This window comes from Geotrypetes seraphini, chromosome 3 (genome assembly GCF_902459505.1).
Source record: "Geotrypetes seraphini chromosome 3, aGeoSer1.1, whole genome shotgun sequence".
Classification (NCBI taxonomy): domain Eukaryota; kingdom Metazoa; phylum Chordata; class Amphibia; order Gymnophiona; family Dermophiidae; genus Geotrypetes; species Geotrypetes seraphini.
In genome coordinates, this window is record NC_047086.1 from 122,364,560 (window position 1) to 122,388,530 (window position 23,971).

At 43.4% G+C, this 23,971-nt stretch overlaps 1 protein-coding gene across 2 annotated transcripts in view; it reads right to left on the bottom strand.

Annotated features, from left to right (window-relative positions):
- Positions 1 to 3,122: 3,122 nt before the first annotated feature.
- LOC117357542 (squalene synthase-like) overlaps positions 3,123 to 23,971 on the bottom strand; it is a 61,350-nt gene continuing 40,501 nt past the window's right edge. For both annotated transcript variants that reach the window (XM_033938304.1, XM_033938303.1), the window contains 3 exons: positions 19,884 to 20,060; positions 13,756 to 13,908; positions 3,123 to 5,132 (listed from right to left, as the gene is read on the bottom strand). In XM_033938304.1, the coding sequence (XP_033794195.1) occupies positions 4,911 to 5,132; positions 13,756 to 13,908; positions 19,884 to 20,060 (552 nt within the window). In that variant the 3' untranslated portion in view covers positions 3,123 to 4,910. The remainder of the gene's footprint in view (positions 5,133 to 13,755; positions 13,909 to 19,883; positions 20,061 to 23,971) is intronic.

Here is a 23,971-nt window from a genome sequence, read left to right on the forward strand (position 1 = left end):
AAGCCAAGTCTTTTCTACAACAAACACAATTAAACCCCTTTAAACTTAATACAAGTAAGGTGGACCCAAACAAGTCACCTACCTGAGTGCAGCCAGCACTCACATTTATATATTATAGGCCAGGGGTAGGGAACTCCGGTCCTCGAGAGCAGTATTCCCGTCGGGTTTTCAGGATGTCCCCAATGAATATGCACGAGATCTATTTGCATGCACTGCTTTCAATGCATATTCATTAGGGAAATCCTGAAAACCTGATTGGAATACGGCTCTCGAGGATCAGAGTTCCCTACCCCTGTTATAGGCTCTCCCATGAACTTTGTCATAGTGAGTTATTGCATCACTTATTGTACTTTCTGAACAGTCAAAAAATAATCTACAGTCTCTTAGGTGCTCCAAGGTAAGCATTTGGAGACACAAAGACGTGTGTGAGATAGGAAGCAGGCTAAATTGATATCTGACAGTACAGGCATCAAGACTCATGCTCCTTTATACTGGAAAGATTGAAGTAAGAACATAATCTTCCCTTCCAGAGCAAAAGGAACATGAGTCTTGACTAGTGAGATGTACCAAATCTGTCCCGAGTCTAGGGCAGGGCAGATGAGCTTGCTGCTAGTACTGAGGACTCCAAAACGGCGTCCATTTGTGCTTTCACGTCCACTTTGTAAAACTTTGTAAAAGTACGGAAAGTGGACCATGTAGTAGCCATACAAATCTCAGGTAGAACTTCCCAGGATTCTGCCCTAAAGAAGCCACACTTCTGGTGGAATGTGCCTTCTAGGAAATTGGATGCTGTTTACCACAACTAATGTAGACAGACAAAATAGCTATTGCAGATCCATTTGGAAACCAAAGCCTTAGATGCTAGCTTCCCCGGTCCACCAGGACTGGTGATCCCAAAAAGATGATCTAAAAGACAAAATTCACTCGTCACCTTGAGAATATGGAAAAGAACTCTCTTCCTGTCCAGTAACTGCAAAACTTTGTCCTTTTTCTTTATACCTGTAACCTGGAATGAAGGCAGTCGGACTTCCTGACTGACATAGAATGTTGACACTATCTTTGACATAAAGGAAGACACCATGCATATAGACACACCCACCTCTGTAATTCTGAGGAATGGCTCTCTATATGACAGAGCCTGAAGTTCTGAAACCTTTCTTGTCGAGGCAATAGGTACCAGGAAAAACTATCTTGATGGTCAGATCCTTCAGTGATACCTCTTGCAAGGCTCCATAGCACGATGTTAAGATTTCACATTGGAAATGGTTGTCCCAAGGGAAGATGCAAACCAAAGCACCCTTCAGAAACCTGGACACATCCGGATGGGAGTCCAAAGACTCTTTCTCCACTTGAGCCTTAAGGCATGAGAGGCTTGCCACCTGTATTTTGAAGGGGCCAACTACCGGGCTCTTTTTGAGATTGTCCTAATGAAATGAAAGGACCGTGGAAATCAGGGCCCTATAAGGTTCCACCTTCTGTTCCATACACCAGAGCTGAAAAATCTTCAAAGCCTCAACATATGCTGCAACCGTAGCTGGCTTCTTAGATCAGTGGTATTCAACCCAGTCCTCAGGGACCACCTGGCCAGTTGGGTTTTCAAAGTCTCCGACATCCATATTCATTGTGGATATCCTGAAAACCCGACTGGCCACGTGGTCCCTGAGGATTTGGTTGAATACCACTATCTTAGATCATAGGAGGGCTGCTATAACCCGCTCTGAATAATCCTTTCTTCTTAAGGGCTGCATACTCAAGAGCCATGCCATTAAGTCCAAAGCATCTCAGACTCTCAAGGGCAATTGTGCCCTGCAAATGCAGTGCTGGGAGCAGTGGCAGTCTGAGGCACCTGTCCTACTGTAGCCAAACCAGATCTGAATACCATGTGTGACATGGCCAATCCGTTGCATGAGAATCACCACCCTTGGTGGGATGCTATTCCTTGAATCTGGCCTATCATTGGTCATGGGGGAATATGTACAAGTTTCTTTATTGGCCATGGTTTATCATGGCATCTATGCTGGTGCTTTCTGGCTCTTTTCTGTGGATGAAATAACAAGAAGGCTTCTTGTTGAGCACCGATACCAGCAGATCAAACTTGGCCTCCACCAGTGCTTTACAACTTTGTTGAAAGCACTATGGGGCAAAGATTATTCCCCCGGATCCAGAGCCTGGCGACTGAGATATTCTGCTTGTACATTGTTCACTCTGTTATATGTGCCACTGAAATGGCTTGTAGGTGGATTCTGTCCAGCGAAATAACTAGGCCTCTAGCTTCAATGAAGCACTCTTGGTGGATCTCTGTCTGCTGATATATGTCACTGCTTTGGCATTGTCTGAGAAGTCCCTGACAGTTTTGCATTCCAGGATCTTTTTGAATGACTGCAGTGCTAAGTGAATGGCTCTCAGGTCCAATTTGTTGATGGACCATTTTCTCTGAACTAGCAACCATCAGCCCTGAACGGGGCGACCCTCACAATGACCTCTCTAGCCATAAAGGCTGACATCCGTCATCGGTATCACCAAAGAGGAAATGTGGAGAGGCAAGTCCTTGGACAGCGTCTCCACCCGAAGCCACCAAAGCATGTTTTCGCTGTCAAGGTCAACTGCATCTGGAACAAATTTGTCTGTGGACCTGCAAATCTATTCCAGGTCTTTCAGGAGCTGGACAACTTGTGTCACTGTCTTGTATCTGTCAGTCTTGGACGTAGCCCTGATCATTGCATATAATATGGAACAAGAATTATTCAATCACTTGTGCAATTCTAAAAAACTTAAATAAACTTATCTTGGTTTCAGAATTTGTTGGGTCCCAACATTGGCCACGTTTTGTTGTCTGCCTCAGGGAACCCGAAATGGAATTCAAATTCAAGAAAAACAGATCCCTGAAAACTTCAGAAAGATTTAAATCACAAAGAGTAGGAGCTGAAAAGCTGCAATGATTCTTCTGCAAAAACCTGTGGATGGAGGTGAATAATCCACTGGTCATGACATGTTCCTTTTGCACTGGAATATAGTTTAAACAATGGATTTCAGCCATTTTGTGTCTATGGCAAAGGAACTCTTGCCTTAATCCAGTATGATTAGCTAGGAATATGAATTCATTTGAAATATTTCTTGTGTCGTTTAACCCCCAAATGGCAAGGAAAACAAAATTTTATTTTTCCTATGTTGTCAATACTGCACACCTCGAGCAATAGGGTGCAATATTGATGCTCCAAAAATGGAGGAGGATCCCATAATCATGAGAGAGATATGAAAATGTTTGCCCTCCACATCCCTAATGAATTAGGTTGCTATTAGACCTGATAAGTTTCTTCCTACTCTGTAAGGGATCATGAGCTTTTATTTGCAATTCTTGGGTATTTTTCCACTAATATCGCTTGCCAAATTATTTAGTTGAATACCTCCTTTCATTTATTATACTGTTTATATATATTGCTTGTACTTTGTATTTTAAAAACATTTATCAGTGTGCATGCGTGAATCCAGAGAATACCCTGGAACCCTGCTCCTCTACAGATCATTACTACTAGCATTAGACTAATTGCATTTTCCCTGTGAATTCACATGGTATGCTACTGTACTGTACAAGGTTTCTTATCAATCATCATTGTATTTTGCTGGGACAGAATCCTTTTAAATCATTGTACTCACTTGTCTATTTTATTTACTCTCCATGCTGTTGGTGTACCATACACTATAGCAAATTTGTTATAACTTGTACAGAGCCTACATGGTTTCAGCTATTTCTATTATACTGGAATTTAAAATGGATTGTCACAAATTCATATTACATTTTGTTTGGGACTACGAGGATCATTGCCAAAAGGAAATTAACAATGAACAGCAGCTTTGGTAACAAGGAAAATTTTAACATTTCTCTTTTGTAAGAGATTTTTTAAAAAAAATTTTCCTAAATAATCTGTTCCTTAGCTGACTGGCTCTTAAAACTAACCTAATATAAAAACATATTTGAGTTGGGTTTTCTTCTCCTTAGAATCTTTCAAACCCAGGTATTAAGACTATTTAACCTTGCCTCTCAGGAACACATTTCAACAGCAGGCAAAGTTCCTTATATTGCTGAAGATTTACAGCAGTTCAGGAAAATCAAATATAAATCTTCAAGCCAAGTATTGTTTAATAGTCCCAAGTAATGACTAACATCTGTACCATTAGAACGGGTGGAATCCTGTACAGAATCCTTTCTGCAGCTACTGGGAAACATGCATTGTCCTACCTGTGGAATAGCTTTGGTGGCTTTTTAAAAAGAACTAAGTAAAGCAAAATTAAATAAAAATAGTGGGGCAGGGAACACTCTTAGTCTACAGCTTGTAATAATAATGATAAACTGTATCATAAAGGAAACAAAATAAAAACAAGAAAACAAATCTCTACTGTACTATACTGAAAAGGAAGCTGTAATTATCAGTCAATACAGACCATTTCCACACAATGTAAAACGACATGACAAACAAAATCAGACCTTTGCAAAAAAGAAAAGAATAAGCTAAATCTATGGAAGGAAAAATCAAAGCCCTATAACAAAACAAGGCAAGCACTGGACCCAGGAGGGACCATACACTGAATACATAAGTTTTTGGAATGAATGTCATACCTTCATATTTATGAAGTAAACAATCTCTTTTGAAACCTTAATCTGGTTTCACTGTACACTATTCAAGTACTACTGTCTTCAAATACCATGCATCCCACTCCTCCAAACATAATATGAAAAAATAATATCCAGTTCTGCATATCTGGGCTGGCAGTTCTTCATCCCATGTCGTAGTCATCTGATATGAGGCAGATGAGAAATATGGCAGCATCAGTCTACATGAAGAGACACTAGAACACAATGAGATGGTCTAATCTGGGATTCTAAGAGATTCCTGGAACTCTTTCCTTGTCTCTCAGTTCTCACTGGCTTGAACATATTCATCAGAGGCTTGGGACATTGCACTTAGGTACTGCCAACTCAGTGCTGCCAAAAGCATAGCACATGACAAGTAGACTGGTGAGAAATGATTGCGGGAAACCAGTGTGCCATTAGGAAAACTCAAGTTCCTGATGCAGAGAATAATCCTATGTGTCTTTCTAGATGAAGAGTTTGACAATGGAATTTTCTGATAAATCTGTAGGAAAAAAAACAAAAAATATAGTTTAAGGTATTTCATGGCTGAAAACATAGCTGACAAGTTAACAGTAACTGAAGTCAAGGTGGCTTTTTTTTGAGGGGGATGGTGGAGAGACTTGGTAATTTCCTCTTGTTTCTCTCTAGGCTGTGACGTGGGATGCGTAGTGATTCTTATTTTAACTCCTGCGGACCACATGGATCCTGCTCACCCCCTGAGGTGAGCAGATTTTTTTTAAGGGCATGCAGTTAACATCTGTGGGGTCTGCATCTTACCCAGTCCTGAACATGTTGGCTTATACGTCATCAAGAGAGGAGTGAGTACTCATGGTCCACCTCAGATATCCTTTCCTTTCCTTGACTGCATTTATGTTTTAGAATATTTGTGCTGGACATTTGGGTAACATTCGTATCTTTTTTTTGCAAGTGTACTTTATACGAATTTGACCCGATTCAGGTAAGTGTGCCCTTTTTTTTTTTTAACATAAATATATACCCTTATTGGATCCAAGAATTTATTTCATAAATTCACAATCTGTGTGTGTTAGTATTAATTGCCATTATTTTATGCCTAAAGATATTATTATCTGTACACATATTTATTACCTGATTTTATTTTAATTAAGTGTATATTACAATGGAGTAGAGTGATTTAAAAAAAATATATTTTTAACCTGTAATTTTGGTGTGGTGTGTTTGTAATTTATTATTTTGTACATTGTTTATTTGAAGTTTTATATGGATATGTGTTTTATCATAGACTCCTGATGAAGACACCTTCATGGTGTTAAAACACAGGCTGTGTTGAATATTGCATGAATATATCAAATATATTTCTCTGTTTGGTATTAAGAGTGGAGGCTTCTTGTCTTCCCTACTTTCCTTAATTGGGACATTTGCTGCATGGGGAACACTACTCCTTTGTTGTGTATGTACTGGATGTTTTAGGTGATTAACCATGCCGTGCTGGGTCAAGCCATGCTAGTATCAGTCTTTTCAGTATTCACTACTACTATTAATTATTTCTACAGCACTACTAGACATATGCATTGCTATACAGAGCCATGAAGGAGACAGTCCCTGCTCAAAAGAGCTTACAATCTAAACAGACAAGACAAACAGGATGCCAGGTTGGGGGATACAGTTGTGAAGGATGGTAGTGGAAAGTGTGGAGCAGTGGTTAAAGCTACAGCCTTAGCACCCTGAGGTTGTGGGTTCAAACTCATGCTGCTCCATGTGACCCTAGGCAAGTCACTTAATCCCCCCATTGCCCCAGGTACATTAGATAGATTATGAGCCCACCAGAACAGACAGGGAAAAATGCTCGAGTACCTGAATAAATTCATGTAAACTGTTCTTAGCTCCCTGGGAGAATGGTATAGAAAATTGAATACATTAATAAATTAATTAATCTGCTGGTTAGGGTGGTGTGCAGTACGGAGTTGGGTTATGGATTGAAGGCTGCATGAAAAAGGTGAGGTTTCAGTCTAAACAAGGGAAGGGTAGTTTATTCCATGCATACAGGACAGCTAGATGAAAGGAACAAAGTCTGGAATTGGCAGTGGAGGAGAAGGATATAGATAAAAATTAGATGCAAAGCATTGATTAAGAAAGCTAAGAAAGAATATGAAGAAAAACTTGTCAAAGAGGCAAAAACTCATAATTTTTTTAGGTACATCAAAAGCAGAAAACCTGTGAAGGAATCCGTGGGACTATTAGATGATCAAGGAGCAAAAGGGGTGCTCAGGGAGGATAAGGCCATAGTGGAGAGACTGAATGAATTCTTTGCTTCGGTCTTTACGGAAGAAGATGTAAGAGATCTACCTGAATTGGAAATAGTTTTCAAGGGTGATGATGCGGAGGAACTGAAAGAAATCTCGGTGAATCTGGAAGATGTATTAAGCCAAATCAACAAATTTAAAAGTGATAAATCATTTGGACCAGATGATATACATTCCAGGGTACTAAAAGAACTTAAACATGAAATTGCTGACCTGCTGTTAGTAATCTGTAACCTGTTGCTAAAATTGACTGTAGTACTTGAAGATTGGAGGGTGGCCAATGTTAAGCCAATTTTCAAAGAGGGTTCCAGGGGAGAACCGGAAAATTACAAACCAGTAAGCCTGAATTCAGTGCTGGGCAAAATAGTGGAAACAATTATAAAAAACAAAATTGTGGAACACATAGATAACATGATTTAATGGGACAGAGTCAGCATGAGTTTAGCCAAGGTAGATCTTGTCTCACCAATTTGCTTGACTTCTTTGAAGGTGTGAATAAACATGTGGATAAAGATGAGCTGGTTGATGTAGTATATCTAGATTTTCAGAAAGCTTTTGACAAAGTTCCTCATGAGAGGCTCCTGAGAAAATTAAAGTCATGGGAAAGGTGGCAAAGTTCAGTTGTGGATTAGGAATTATCGGATAGAAATAGAGGGTAAGGGTTAAATGGCACGTCCTGTAGGCAGTCAGCTGGCGTGGATGACTTTTCTCCTCACCAGTGTGTCACGGCGCATCAGAAATCTCAGGAGGCACACAGTTTGTGATACACTGTTGTAGACAATACAATGAAACCTTCCACCCAATGTATGGTGGCGGCCATAAAAGCAAACAAGATGCTAGGAATTATTTTAAAAGCAAGATGTTGAACTACCCAGTTTTCTGCACCATCTGCCATATGTATGACTACCTCCCTTCTGGGAGGCGGTCTTACGTATGCGCTCGATGCGGAGAATTGGAGAGCCTGAAGACACAAGTCAGACTCCTGGAGGGTAGAGTACTGGAACTGGAGGCACTTCAAGCAGCGGAGGAGGAAGACAGAGATGCAGAGAATGTCAAGACAGAGGAAGCAGAGAACAAGACAGAGGACACCATCGAGGAAGAAGTCCGAGAGCTAGAGAAGTTCATAGAGGAGGCATATTGGGAGGCCGTGGAAAATCACCAGCAACACAGAACAGCCGAAAGACATCTACAGAGTGTGGACCACCCGACGGACAACCACCACGAAGAAATGGGTGACATGGCAGCGAGAATGAAGGATACAGTCCTGTGGCACGAGAGATGGACATAAACCAGGGACACGGACCTGCAGCTGGAGAATCAAGAGAAGATAGAGGACAGCAATCATTGTGGGGGACTCCATCAGACAAATCGACAGCCAAATAGCGGGAGGAAGACTGGATCGGCTGGTGACCTGCCTACCGGGTGCCAAGGTAGAAGACATAGTGAGCCGCATCGACAGGATCATTGACAGTGTGGAAGAAGATACGTCGGTGATGATCCATGTGGGGACGAACAACGTGAGCAACAGGAACTACAACAGGGAAGTACTGAAGGACCAGTTCCGGATGCTAGGAAGGAAGCTGAAGACCAGAACGCAGAGGATAGCATTTATGGAGATCCTGCCGGTACCCAGGGCTGATGAGAAGAGGCAGATGGACCTGCAAGCAGTCAACGCGTGGATGCGGTGCTGGTGTGAGGAAGAAGGATTCCACTTTGTGCGCAACTGGACGACGTTCTGGGTAAAAAGCAAGCTATTCAGGAAGGATGAACTCCACCTCAGCAGAGACAGAATGAGGCTACTTGCAAGCAACATCAAGAGAGAAGTTGAGAAGTTTTTAAACTAGGAAGAAGGGGAAAGCAGACAGTCGACCGAGAGAGTCGATGGTTCGGGAACCGGTATACCCAAAGGATACTGTGCAAGAAGATAGAGGGAAAGACTCACCGGATCACAGGCAACACAGATCAAAAAGGATACAAGAGGGAAGGAAATGCAAGAAAGAAACAGGCCGCAAACTCAAGTGTATGTACACGAATGCAAAAAGCCTTAGGAATAAGATTGGGTGAATTAGAAGCCATGGCGCAAAAAGACAACGTTGACATCATAGGCATCACGGAAACATGGTGGAATGAGGAAAATGTCTGGGACACTGTGCTATCGGGATACAAACTATACCGCAGAGACAGAGTGGCTCAAAAAGGTGGGGGCATTGCCTTATATGTCAAAGAGGGAATTGAAACTACTGGAGAGAACACGCCACAACTGACGGATAAGTTAGAGTCTCTATGTGCCAAAATTCTGGGAAGAAATGGCCTGGAAACAAAGATCGGCATCAACTACCGACCCCCAGGGCAGTCCGAAGAACCTGAGACGGAGATTAAACACAACTGCAAGGGAGGCAACGCAGTTATCATGGGTGACTTCAACTATCTGGGAATAGACTGGAACCTAGGCATCTCCAGCTGTGTTAGAGAGACCAAGTTTTTGGTGTAGGCGATTGCTTCCTGGAAAAACTTGTCAAGGAAAATATTAGAGGAAATGCAATCCTGGACTTAATTTTAAATGGCCTGCGAGGACCGGCACAAGATGTAGAAGTAGAAGGGACGCTGGGAAACAGCGATCACAATAGGATCAGCTTCGATCTGGACGCAGGGGAGAAACATCGGTCCAAAACGACAGCCACGGCACTGAACTTCCGAAAAGGGAATTACGAAGGGATGAGACTCATGGTAGGGAAGAAGATTAAGAAGAGGATAAGCACTGTAAAAATGCTAGAGCAAGCTTGGTCCATTTTCAAGGACACAGTCACCGAGGCGCAAAATCTCTATATACCGTGTATCAACAAGGGATCCAAAAGAACAAAGAACCGGCGTGGCTCACTGTAGAGGTGAAGGAAGCGATCAGAGACAAGAAATCTTCGTTTAAGGAATGGAAAAGGTCAAAACAGGACGAAAACTGGAACAAACGCAAACAACGCAGGTGCCATAGGGCAGTAAAAGGGGTCAAAAGAAACTACGAGGAAAAAATAGCCAAGGAGGCGAAAAACTTCAAGCTGTTCTTTCGATATATCAAGGGGAAACGACCCATGAAGGAAGCGGTGGGACCGTTGGATGACCATTGAATAAAGAGAGCGCTAAAAGAGGACAAAGCAATTGCGACAAACTGAACACATTTTTTGCGTCTGTATTTACCGAAGAAGATTTACACTGAATACCGGAACCCATCAGGCTATATGCTGGAAATGAAGACAGAAAGCTGACAGGATTGACGGTCAGTCTAGAGGAGGTGTGTAGGCAGATTGATAGGCTTAAGAGCGATAAATCCCCGGGACCAGATGGCATCCATCTGAGGGTCATCATGTAACTGAAAGGGACCATAGCTGAACTGCTTCAACTAATAGCCAGTCTGTTGATAAAATCAGGGAAGCCGGCACGCACACTTTAGAGCCCCGAAGCATGAGTTCGCTACGGGCTAAGGCACTTTTTGATTTGCTATACTTCTTTGGGCCTGCCTGTTTAGCTGATAGGTGTTTCCTAACTTCTGGTGCCTACTGTTTTCTGCAGTGTGCAGGTAAGCTACTATGTGTGGGCTTCAAGGGCTGGAGTTGCTGGGAGCTCAGAACTGACTATGGGGAGCCAAAGTCAGCCTTTGGTTCTGCGCGGGAGGAGAGTTCAGATCAGGAAGTTGAGTCTCCTATGGTGACGACCAGTGCCAGTAGACTCCTCAGCGGCAGTTCCAGCTTCAGCAGGAACGGCCTCCATTTTGGATTCTTACCGCATCTTGCCGCCATATACTCAGTAGGTCAGTGATGAAGGGAAGTTAAAACTCTCTTACTTGCTTCAGGCCTTCCTCGCTGCCGGGTCCTGCCTACTTTCTGTTTCCACGAAGGCAGGTCCCGGCAACGAGGAAGGCCCGAAGCAAGGAAGAGCAGCAAGTTGTAAGCTTCCCTCCGTCACTGACCTATGGAAGACAGGCCAGCAATGGAGGGAAACTTACAACTTGCCTAGCGACTCTACCGACGGGTGTGTGGCTGGGAGAGATGGGAAGAGAAATGCTGCTGCTGCACCCATTTTTGGGGGGAGGGGGAAGAGAAAAGCTGCTGCTGCACCCAATTGGGAAGAGGAAGAGAAGTGCTGCTGCTGCACCCAATTGGGAAGAGAAGTGCTGCTGCTGCACCCAATTGGGAAGAGGAAGAGAAGTGCTGCTGCTGCACCCAATTGGGAAGGGGGAGGGTAAGAGAAGTACTGCAGCAGCAGCACTCAATTGGGGAGAGAGAGAGGAGAAGGAAGACCAGGGAAGGGAGAGGAGAGGCAAGAGATGCCAAGACCGAGGGAGGGAAAGGAAAAGAGCTACCAGATCATGGAGGGGGGAGATGTCAGCGCATATGGGGGAGGGGGAGGAGGGAGATGCCAGGGCATGAGGGAAGAGAAAGGAAGGAGATAGAGATGCCTGACCATGGGGTGGAGTGGGAAGGAAGGAAAGGAGAAGAGAGAGATGCCAGAGCACAGGGGAGGGGGTAAAGCTGAAATTAATCAAGTACAAAGGAGAGAAAGGGCACAGGATATACAGTTTATTGAAGGGACAAAGAGGGAAGATGCCATATGGAACAGAGAGAGGGCGGAAACTGGATGGAAAGGGCAGAGAGGGTGGCCAGTGGATGCAAGGGGCAGAGAGAGGTTGGACAGTAGATGGAAGGGGTAGAGAGAGAGAGAGGACAGATGTTGCAAGGAAGGGAGTGAGGACAAATGCTGACTAGAAAGATAGCGAAGAGAAGATGATTAAAGCAGAAACGACAAAAAGTAGAAAAAAAATTTTTTGTTGGTTTATGTAGAATCAAGTAGTATTGTAACTCTATTGATTAAAGTTTATAAATAGGAAGTGGAAATAAGGCAATTTTTTTTGGGACTAAACCCCTTTCTTTAGGTCAGGACAGAATACCATAACAGCAGGGGTGCCCAAATGGTCAATCACGATCGACCAGTAAATCGCAAAGGCAATGCGAATCGATCGTGTTGCCTTTGCAATCTTTTTCTTCCTGCCTCCTCGAGCCAGGCCAGGCACTTACAAGCACCGAACTCACAAGACTTCACCTCCGACGTCAATTCTGACGTCGGAGAGGAAGTTCTAGGCCAGCCAATCGCTGCCTGGCTGGCCTGGAACTTCCTCTCTAATGTTAGAATTGACGTCTGAGGTGAAGTCTTGTGAGTCCGGAGCTTGTACGTGCCTGGCCTGGCTCGGGGAAGCAGCAGGGAGAAATCGGCGTGATGGCTTAGGGGGTAGGGAAAGAATCGGGTAAGTGGAGAAATCGGCGTGATGGCTTGGGGGGGCAGGGGGAGAGAGAAAGAAAGGCAGGCAGGGAGAGAGAGAGAGAGAGAGAGAGAGAAAAGAAAGGCAGAAATAAAGAGGGGGGCAGGGGGAGAGAGAAAGAAAGAGCAACAGAAAGAAAAGGGGAGGGGCAGAAAGAAAGAAATATTGGATTTACAGTCAGATGAAGGAAGTGCAACCAGATACTCATGAAATCACCAGACAAAAAGGTAGGAAAAATGATTTTATTTTCAATTTAGTGATCAAAATATGTCCGTTTTGAGAATTTATATCTGCTGTCTATATTTTGCACTATGCCCCCCTTTTACTAAACCGCAATAGCGGTTTTTAGCGCAGGGAGCCTATGAGCATCGAGAGCAGCGCAGGGCATTCAGCGCATCTCCCTACGCTAAAAATCGTTATCGTGGTTTAACAAAAAGGGAGGGGGTATATTTGTCTATTTTTGTATAGTTGTTTCTGAGGTGACATTGCATAAGTCATCTGCCTTGACTTCTTTGAAAACCAGCAGAATACAAATGATAATTAACATTTTCTCTGCGTACAGTGTGCTTTGTGTTTTTTTAATTTTATTGTTGGTAGATCATTTATTGACTTGGTCATTTTAAAAGTAGCTCGCAAATCCAAAAAGTGTGGGCACCCCTGCTGTAGAGCCATTTCTTGTATGACTGGATGAGCTATATTTATCTTTTTTTTTAGTAGTTTAAATTCATGCAGAAATAAATGGCTAGATTGAACCTAATGACTTTATTAGCTCATTTCCTTTTTTTAAACCTCTATACCATTTGAAAGAGGTCAAATATCTAATTATTCACTTCTAGAATTGGATACTTCTTAAATTTAGTAAAAATATTTTGGCACAAATGTCAAACCTTAAAAAAGGAAGTCATATTGAACATTGGAAAATAATAATAATTAACTAATAAAAATAGTACTAAGCTGCGATAGCCGTTTTAGCGTGCGCTTAGCGCGCACAAAATTGCCACGCACGCTAGACGCTAACGCCAGCATTGAACTAGTGTTAAGTTTTCCTGCGTAGTGCGGGGGTTTGCGCAAGCTAAAAATGCTAGCGCACCTTAGTAAAAAAGGGGGTTAATTTTCCCCACCACCAAATTTCCCCATCCCGCCCCACCTGGCTACTTTTTCATGCCACCCAGATGGAAAAAATTTCTGGGGAGAATACTGGGGAGGTAGGATATGTAGATACATGGAGTAAACACTTAATATATTATTTTATTTCTAGGCTATAAGGAAACAGAAAAGGGAACTTTTGAAAAGGGGTGCAGATTTTCTATATTCACTGAAGATAAAACTCTTATGTACTCCATGAAATTTCACTGATTTCCATGGAATACCTTAAAAATTTATATAAAATTATTTGCTCTAGATTCTTTTAAGCTTAGCATTCAGTGTTTACAATAGAAAAAAATTGGACTCTGATGTTTCTACTAATTAAACATACAGTCTGGTTGGTCATAAACTTAAGTGTCAAAAAATAGAACAGTTTACATAACTTTTCTTACCTCATCAGCATACTGGTAAATGTTAGCTTTGACAGCCTGTATATTCGTGGCATCCATCATTACCGTGACAGCTTGTCCTTTCCGAATCTTCACAACACCCTTGAATACCTGTGGGTTGTTGTAACAGGCAGCCATAGTAGCAATAGCCATCACCTATGGGCAAACAAAAATAAAACATCTCTAATTAACTCTAGCATAGAAAGAGAAAAGCACAGTTACTTACCTGTAACAGGTGTTATCCAGGGACAGCAGGCAGATATTCTCACAGATGGGTGACATCATCCATACAGCCCTGGTACGGACAGTGCAAAAGTGTATTAATCTAATCTAATATTTCTATTTGAGTGACTAGGTGGTTGCTTTACAAATGTATTCTATGGGATGAGCTACTGAAGTTGCTGTTGCTCTAACCTTATGCGCTGCAACACAACCTTCCAATAGTAGTCTAGCTTGAGCATAGCAGGAGTTCAGTCCGCTAACCATGGTACAAATACTTCTGCATCTACAGTATAGTTGGGAAACATCATGTCACCAAAGCTGTTTGCCAAGTTACAGCTTCTGTCTCTGTGTAGGGAGGACAGCTGGACTCTGATTACAGGACCCTGCAGGATTGACCACTAGGAGGCATAAGGCACCAGAGAGGGAAAGCTCCACCTCCTGCTGTATTGCTCCTGCAAGGGGAGGGGGAGTTGCATTGGAAGGAGGGAGTGGGCATCCCTTCTGCCGCATAACTGTCACAGGGGGGGGGGAGGGAGGGGGGAGTTGCATGCAAACTTGGTAGTGCATTGATCACTAGTTTAGAATGGGCCAACAGCGATCCAGTTAGTATTATCACCTATCTTTATTGCATCCATGCCTTAGTTCTTAAGCGGTATAGAAAAATTTTAAATAAATAAAACTCAGATGCCTTGGGATTAAGTTTAATGAAATACTAATCCCTCATATTTATATAGAATTTTCACCTTACTATATAATATTCTTATAATGGATATAATAATTTTATCATATGCTCAGAGACATGAAGCTCCTCTGGGTATAAATCCCCATTTAAGAATTCACCACCCAATCATTGCACATAAAAGCAATTGAATAATCTCATCTGTTCTCGTTTGCGAAAAAAACTTTGAAAACATGTAAATAAGCACTTATCTTAACAGATGAGATTATTCAATTGCTTTCATATGTCAAAAGCTGTGTACCCGCAGGCTGCGCACCCTGTCTTGGATTTGTCAGAAAGGCTCTCCACATAAGATTTACAAATTCCAGGGAGAAACCTGGTACAGGGGAAGTAAATGAAGCCTGCAAGTCCTCCAGATGGGCACTCGTGGAGTCTCCAAACACCAAGCACCTCCGTTTCACATCAATTCATGAAAAAGGTCATGGGCAATATTTTCTACCCATCTCCCAGACTCATAGCAGTTCAACAGCTCTACTACCTCTAGCAGCTACAGAAAATCAAACAATATTTCTTAGAGCCGGACTTCACTCAACTACTATTCTTTCACCCTCTCCTGTATGGACTATTGCAACATGCTCCTAAATGGGCTCACTATAAAATACACTCAGTACGACGAGTACAAAATGCCGCCAATGTGACACGGACAAGAGGACATGGACTGAAGCTAAGGGGGGACAAGTCCAAGACAAATATCAGGAAGTTCTGCTTCACGCAATGAGTGGTGGACACCTGGAATGCTCTCCCAGAGGAGGTTATTGTGGAATCCACTGTTCTAGGATTTAAAAGCAAACTAGATGCACATCTCCTTACGAGAGGCATAGAGGGATATGGGTGACTAAAATTACGCCAGGTGTACACCTGGCTGGGCCTCCGTGTGTGCGGATCGCTGGACTTGATGGACTGAAGGTCTGATCCGGAGATAGCAGTTCTTATGTTCTTATGAGACCTGATCACTCCGGCGCTGCGTGCTGCACATTGGCTGCTGATCGACAAACGATGTATATTCAAAGACCTACAAACTCTTCCATAACATGGTACCGGCCTATATGGCCACCAAATTACTACCCTTCGCCCTGAATCGACTGCTCTGCTTGCAAGAAGAAAACCGATTATGGAAACCCTCAGGATGCACCCTCTGCCTTGAGACCGCCTGAAAAAGATCTTACACACACTACCCTCATGCCTCTGGAACAAGCTACCTACTCACATAAGATCATTAGAAGGTCTACTGAACTTCTGTATGGCAATAAAAACTCACCTCTTCCCTTGACCCTCTATGAGAGTGCATCTACCCAAATTCTCAACACAAATGCACTTCACCCACTGTACCATGAACTGTCACACTTTATATTGTTCTACACTACTAAGTCACCTCCCGTGATATAATATATAGTACAGAATGACACGGTGTTTGTTACCCGTGGCTAGCCACGAGTAGCCGCGGGTAACCCGCCGAAACGGGGAAAGAAAAAATAGTGGTCGCTGTGGGGACGGGGACAAGGCCATTCACCGCCCCGTGGAGCAGTGAATGGTCTTGTCTCCGCAGTGAGGCAATCAAGGATTGCGCGGTCCAGCAGCCCCCACCCGCTCGATTGCAGCGTTCCGCCATCCCCCTCCCTCCACCTCACCTTAGATGCTGAGTTTGCCGACTTTCTTTTTCGCTCAGCCTCACGCGCGGCTGCTCAGTTCTTCAATCTTCTCCTCTGATGCAACTGGAAACAGGAAGTTGCAGCAGAGGAGAAGATTGAACAACTGGAGCAGCCGCGCATGCGCGGCTTTTTGAAAGTGTGCGGCTGGGCGAAAAAGAAAACAGGCAAACTCGGCATCTAAGGTGAGGTGGGAGAGGGAGATGGTGTAACGCTGTGATCGGGCGGGTGGAGGCTGCTGCACCGCGCGTGTTCCCGGCTCACACTAAGAAGGAGGGAGTGAAAGGGAAAGAGATTCTGGGCCAAGGGGATGAAGAGGGAGAGAAAGAGACCCAGAGCAGGAAAGAAAGGGGAGGACAGGCAGGTGAGCCATATGCTGGAAGCAGAGGGGGAGGGGGGGAAGAAAGAGGGAAAGAAGCTAGATGGGGTTGAAGAGACACATTGGTGTGGAAGAGGAAGAGAGGGGAATCTGGACACAGGAAGGTAACAGAAACAGAGGGGAAATTATGTGCATGGGGGCATAGGGTCAGAGACATAAAGGGAACATACATGCCATGGGGATGGTATATGGACACAGTGGGGGCAATGCCAGATACATAGGAGAGATATTAGAAATGGGGAAAATAGGAACACAGAAGCGAGATTGTTTGGGGACCGAGCTCGCAGGCTTCAGCGGCTTGCACAAATTACATTGTAACGTGCCACGAAAGTAAGAGGGAGGGAGGTAGATAGATAGGCCATGCGAGAGGAGCTGAAAGGTGGTAGAAAGGAACAGATGGTGAAGGAGGGAGGGAAAGGTGGTGATGGAAAGGAATAGAACAGACATTGAAGGAGGGTGGAGAGGAACAGACCCTGAAGGGAAATGTGGAAGAGAGTGGGAAGAAGACGCTGGAAGAGAAGAAGAAAGATGCCAGACTATGGGGGAGCGGAGGGAAGAAGATGGGTGCCAGACCAATTGGGGGGGGGGGGGTGAAGGGAGAGGCACAGTAACAGAGCAAATGGAAGACGCAGAGAGAAGACACACAGTGGATGGAATGAATTGAATGAGAAGATGAGGAAAGCAGAAACCAGACGACAAAGGTAGAAAAAAAATTCTATTTCTTTTCTTTTTTTTGCTTTAGGATAAAGTAGTATATTAGTTGTGTTGATAAAAATTTATAAACAAAGCCCTGCCAGCTGAAAATCTCTTTCTCTAGTTCAGCAGCCAGAACTTTGATTTATAAGGAAGGAATAAGCTAAATATTGCAGTACTGAGGCTTATATGGATGCTGCGGGGACGGTGACAGGGCGGTGAATGGGATGGCGGTGACGGTGACGAGGCGGTGAAGGGGATGGCGATGGGGCGGTGAAGGGGGATGGTGGGCTGGGGACGGGGCAGTGACGGGGACAGATTTTTTCCCCATGTCATTCTCTAATATATAGCCTCCACTGTGCAAGATCCCACTATACCAGTGTTCTTCAACCTTTTTACACCTATGGACCGGCAGAAATAAAATAATTATTTCGTGGACCGGCAAACTACTAAGACTGAAATTTTTTTTAAAAAAACCATCGCCGCCCCGTCCCCGCGAGCTCGGTCCCACAAACCATCTGATCCCATCCGCACAAGCCTCAAATAGTTATGATTTTATATTGAACATATTTTATTAAAGTATAAAAAGAAACAATATTCTATACAATTGTCATTTTATAAATACAAATAATACAGGGCAAAGATCAACAAAACCCCTGTCTCCCCTCCCCTTCACATATATCTCCTCTACTATCAAGAAAACTGAATAAGCCAAATTATTCAGACGTTCAAATACTTGAAGGTTATTAACGTAAAACAAAATCTTTCCCAGAGAAAGGAAAATGGTAAAACCAGAGGACATAATTTGAGGTTGAGGGGTGGCAGATTCAGGGGCAATGTTAGGAAATTCTACTTTATGGAGAGGGTAGTGGATGCCTGGAATGCGCTCCCGAGAGAGGTGGTGGAGAGTAAAACTGTGACCGAGTTCAAAGAAGCGTGGGATGAACACAGAGGATTTAGAATCAGAAAATAATATTAAATATTGAAATAAGGCCAGCACTGGGCAGACTTGCACGGTCTGTGTCTGCGTATGGCCGTTTGGTGGAGGATGGGCTGGGGAGGGCTTCAATGGCTGGGAGGGTGTAGATGGGCTGGAGTAAGTCTTAACAGAGATTTCGGCAGTTGGAACCCAAGCACAGTACTGGGTAAAGCTTTGGATTCTTGCCCAGAAATAGCTAAGAAGAAAAAATTTAAAAATTTAAATTGAATCAGGTTGGGCAGACTGGATGGACCATTCGGGTCTTTATCTGCCGTCATCTACTATGTTACTATGTTACCTGGCAGTATCATTAGTGCAAATGTGGATGAGCAGCATCGGATAATAGTCATCAGGCTTGATGAATTTCTGCATCGATGTACCTCTCATTCTCACAGATGCTTCTCAGTCTTGCCACCTCCTCTCTGTTTCTTTATTTCCTTCATGAGAGATTAAAGCTTGTACATGGAACCATTTCTTCTGCCTGGCTAACATTTTCTGTCTGCACAGAGACAGAAGTTGTAACCTGAGCAGCAGCTTTGGTGATACGATATTTCACAGCCATACTGTAGTGCAGAAGTACTTACACTTGGAAGAATAAAGAAAGGGCAGAAAAATCCTACCAAAGTAATGCCCTGTTCCTGGGTGGGAGATAAACTTCTAACAAAATACAACATATTATTAATAATAATCATCTTTATTTTTATACCGCAGCACCTCTCAGTTCTATGCGTTTACAATAAAGAAAAGTTGTACAACACAATAATACATCAGTAGCATAGAAATTCATACAAAAATCAATAAAAACATCAAACAAATTTATCAAATAGATAAGTTTTTACATTTTTCCTAAAATCTTGATAGGAATAAGAAGTCATAATTGAGCCACTTAAAGTTTTACTCCATTTGCCTGCTTGATAAGACAAAGTTCTTTCAAAAAAACCCTTTTATACATACATCCTTTTAAGGATAGAAAGAAGAATAAGGAACATATTTTGTTTTTATCCCAACTTTCTATATAAAGTCAGTTTACAGCATTATTTGGAATTAAGGTACAGGAAGTTCCTGCTCCAAAAGGGTTAAAATCTAAATGAGAACTTAAGGCAACTGGAATTAGAACACTACTTTTCCTGGTTCCTGACTCACTGCTATAGCTATTCGGTTACTCCTACAAACTTGTTCGTTGGTCTTTATTTCTACATACAGTGAAAACAAACATTTAGAAGTGATTTAATAATGTTTCAGCATGTACAGGTAAATCTATAAAGCATGAAAACAGATGGCTAAAGGCTCTGTCAGAATGAAGGAAGCTTTCTTTCCCAGGCAGTAGTAAATTTACTTAGCTCAGAGGTTCTGCAGAAGAAACTACAGAGCACTGATAGTATGTGTTGCTATATGAATGACCAAAAAAATGTGAACTTTTAGCCTTAAGTTTTCTGGCCTCGAGAACATTTTAGTAATATCTACTAAACTTACCTGTGGAATGGCACAAAAATTGAACACACTTTGGTTCTTCAGCCGAGATAGATAGGTGAGGACATCAGGTACGTGGTGAAGAGCATTTGTAATCAGTTCATTCATGCACTGCACAGCCATATCAATGTTCTCTGGCTTAGCAAAGTCAGACAGCTTCTTAGCATATTTGCTCCAAACCTTAGTATGCAAAACATAAAATTTAACGTGAAAATAGATTAAAATAAAATTAGGCCAACTTTTGACAAGTGGAAGCATTTAAATAATTTCAGACTGTTTGTCAATTAGATTTGAAGACAGAACTGATATTAATTTTTCCAGGAAAATCAGTGTCTACATAGAGTACTGTATTGTGCTATGTAGAAAGGCAAATCTTACATTACTAAGTGCAAGCAGATGTAATCAAACTTTGCCCCAAATATAACCACATTCAAATCCCAGAGAGATACTGGCTCTACAGTAAGGAGGACTAAATAAAGTGAGCAAGAAGAATTGTATTTAGAAGCACCACAATTTGACTATATATTTTACAGCAGGATTTGAAAAATGTTTTCTGTATCTTTGGCCTGTGTTTGTTAATCTAATGAATTTTTTCTCTGCATCAGGGATATCTGCCTGCTGTAATAAAAGACTGCAGTAGTGTATCCAGTATTAAACAAGGGGAAAAGTATTGGTTACCAATCAAGTAGATTAGAGGCCAGTATCCAATACACATCTTTTAGGAAAGCTAGGAGAACAAGAGGTACTACACCACTTTAAAACAGGGGTGTCCAACCTGCGGCCCCGTGAAGTATTTTGTGTGGCCCCGCTCGAGGGTGATGTGGTGTTTTCCTCTGCCGCCCCCGGGTGTTTTCCGTCTTGCCCGCTCCCTCCTCCGTTTGCTTAAAGCCGCGGGCAGCAGATCCTATGTGCCTCTTGCGGATGACCTGGAAGTGTTCCCTCTGACGTCGCAACGTCAGAGGGAATGCTTCCAGATCAGGCGCATGGAAGCCGCTGCCCGTGGCTTTGAGCGAACGCTGCAGCAAGATGGAGGAAGGAGCAGGCAAGATGGTAAACACCCGCGGCACAGAAGGGAGGGAGGGAGAAGGGTATATTGGGACTTGAGAGGGAGGCGCTGCCTGTGACTTTCAGCAAAAAATGACTAGCAGTGAGGAGGAAGCTGGCCTGAAGGTAAACACCCGGGGCACAGAAGGGAGGGAGGGAGGGAGGGAGAAGGGCATGAGACTTGAGAGGACTTGAGAGGGAGGCAGCACAAACTTAGGAAAAATGATGGAAGGAAGGAGGGAGGGGCATGAACTTAGGACATAGAATGAAGGGAAAGATAGAGGGGAGCATGAGGCATAAGATGGAAGAATGGAGGTAGTGAGGGAAAGAGATGCAGAGGTGAGGGAGATAATAGAAAGAGAGAATTGGGTGTCAGAGAGGGAAAGAGATGGTGCAATTGGTGAGATAAAGAAAGAGGAGAGCTGTTGGGCAGAGAGAGGAAAGACAGAGAGAGAATTATTGGACATGGTAGTGGGAGGGGAGAGTAGTGAGATAGCCTCCTGGACTTTTTTTATTTTTGGAGGGGGAGGGTATTAAAAGAAGTGCCAGATTGGTCATGGGGAAAAGCTTATGGGACCAGAAACAGAGGACAGAGAGAGAGAGATGGTGGGCAATGGTCTGAAGGGAGAGAAGTTGGGTGGTGTGGAGGAAGAGGGAAAGAGATACTTGAAGGGAGAACTGTTGGGAAGAGAAAGAAAGAAATGGTGGACCTGGGGAAGGGAGACAGGCAGGAAGGCAGGGGGAGAGATGTGATGGGAGGCAGTTGGGAAGAGAAAGGGAGAGAAGTTGGATCTGGGGATGAGAGGGAGAAATGTTAGGCCTGTGGATGGAAGGCAGAGAGATGCAGCATCTCTTTTTTTTTTCTTCTCCATTTCATTGTTCAGCATCAAGGGGGAAGGGAAGAAGAAAAACAGAAAAGAGAGGGAGCAAAATGTTGGACCATTGAGATAGAGGAGGAGAGATGGAACCATGGAAGGGCAGGAGGGAAAAGAGCTGGGAAGATGATGCTAGGGATGGAAAGAAAGGGACAGGGAATTATACCTGACCAGTGGAGAGAGGGAGGGGGATTCTGAAAGTGGTGAGCCATGTGGATGAGGTTAAAAGGGAGATGACAAGATGAGTAAGAGAGCAGTGAGTATAGTGGTAGAAATGTGGTAATGGGGAGTAGATAGAAGGGAATAGGAGGCTGGGAAAGGAGTGAGATGGGAAATGGGAGAGCTAGAGACTGAGAGAAGATGGAGAATTGAGAGGTAGCTGAATATTTAAAAAGAAGAAGGGTGAGAAAGAAGGCAAGATTTGAATGGACAGAGGCAGAAAAGAAAAAGTTAAGAAAGCTGAAAGGGAAAAAAATCAATACGATAGAGACAGGCATAAGAAGGAAATGTAACGAGAGAAGAGGAGAAAAAACAATGGACAGTAGACACTGGAAAGAGAATTAGTTGAAGATAGAGAAAAAGCAGAAAGAGAAACTTGGACCAAGATGATGGAAAAACAAAATATTCAGACAACAAGGTAGAAAAAATTGTTTTATTTTTAATTTATTAACTGGAATATGTTAGCTTTGGGATATGTGCATCACAATTATTTTTGTATTCAGTGGTGTAGTCATATATAGCTGATTTGGGGGAGGGACTGGACCACAAAATTAGTGGATGGGCACCAAAGTTTCTCCCTGCCTGAGTGCAATTTATAAATACTTGAGCTAGTGGGGATTCCCAAGCCCTGCCAACTGAAGACATCTTCCTCCAGTCTGGCAAATCAAAATCTCCAAGCTTTGCAGCCAATGGCAATATCCTCAAGCTGCCCCTGCTTTCATGCATGCATGAAAGCCAAAGGGGGTGGGGGTGCAGAGAGGAGGGAAGGCAACAGCTCTGCAATATTGCTGCCAGCTGCAGAACTTGGGAAGTTGGAGAGGGAGGGGGTGGCTGTCAGTTGGTGAGGCTTGGGGATCCCTACCAGCTACAGCAGGGGAGATATTCATTTTGAGGGAGCCTAAGCTCAAAATGGGAGGCCCAAAAAGCAATAATATTTACCATGATTAAACGATCCTCCACATGCGCTGCTGACAGCTGATTTAGCATCCCCGCTCTAATGAGGCTCATCTCTGAAGAGGCTCACCGTAGTTGTAATAGAAGTGAATGGGAGAACCAGAAACGCGCATCCCTGCTCATCAGAGTGGGGATGCAGAAGCCTGTGACTGCTCCCACTGTCAGCGGTGTAGGTGGAAGATCACTCAGTCAGGGTAAGAATTACTGTTTGGGGTTCCTCTCCACAGTGCCCCTTTAATGAAGGTTTATTATTAGATATGTACATCTTCTATATTAGTGATTGCAAATTTGGGACCTGCTGAACCTTTTTTTTGCTCATCAGCTAGTGTTAGTGTTTGTGCAGCCCCAGAAATTTTTTTTTGGACAATGCGGCCTTGGGAAGCCAAAAGTTTGGCTCTAACATGGCTTCCCAATGCACAAAAAACGGTGATTGCTTTTAGCGAATTCTGCATCTCGAATATTACCATCTCCGACCACCTTCACAACTCATCATCCTCCTCCCCAACCCCGACTGATCACTACCCGTACGTTTAGGAACCCTTAGGCTATTGATCCCGACACGCTCTCTACCACTGTCTTATCTCTCCTTTCTACTACTATGTCAAACAAGTCTACCAATGAAGCTGTCCTCTCCTATAACTCCATTCTCTTATCTTCTGTCGATACCCTTGCCACTCCCGTTTCCGTCCCGTAAGACATGCCAAACCCCAGCCCTGGTTCACCCCCCAAATCTATTACCTGTGCTCCTGTGCCCAAGCTGCCGAGCATCTTTGGCTTAAATCCCGCGCGCTTGCTAACTTCGTTCATTTCAAATTCATGCTGACGTCCTTCCAATCTATCCTCTCGCTTGCCAAACAGGACTACTACAACCATTTAACTAATTCTCTTAGTGCCAACCCTCGCTGTCTCTTTGCCACTCAACTCTCTACTTAAAGTGCCCCGCCTCCCATCTCCTCTTCGCTCTCCCCCTAGACGATAGCAGAGTTCTTCCACAAGATT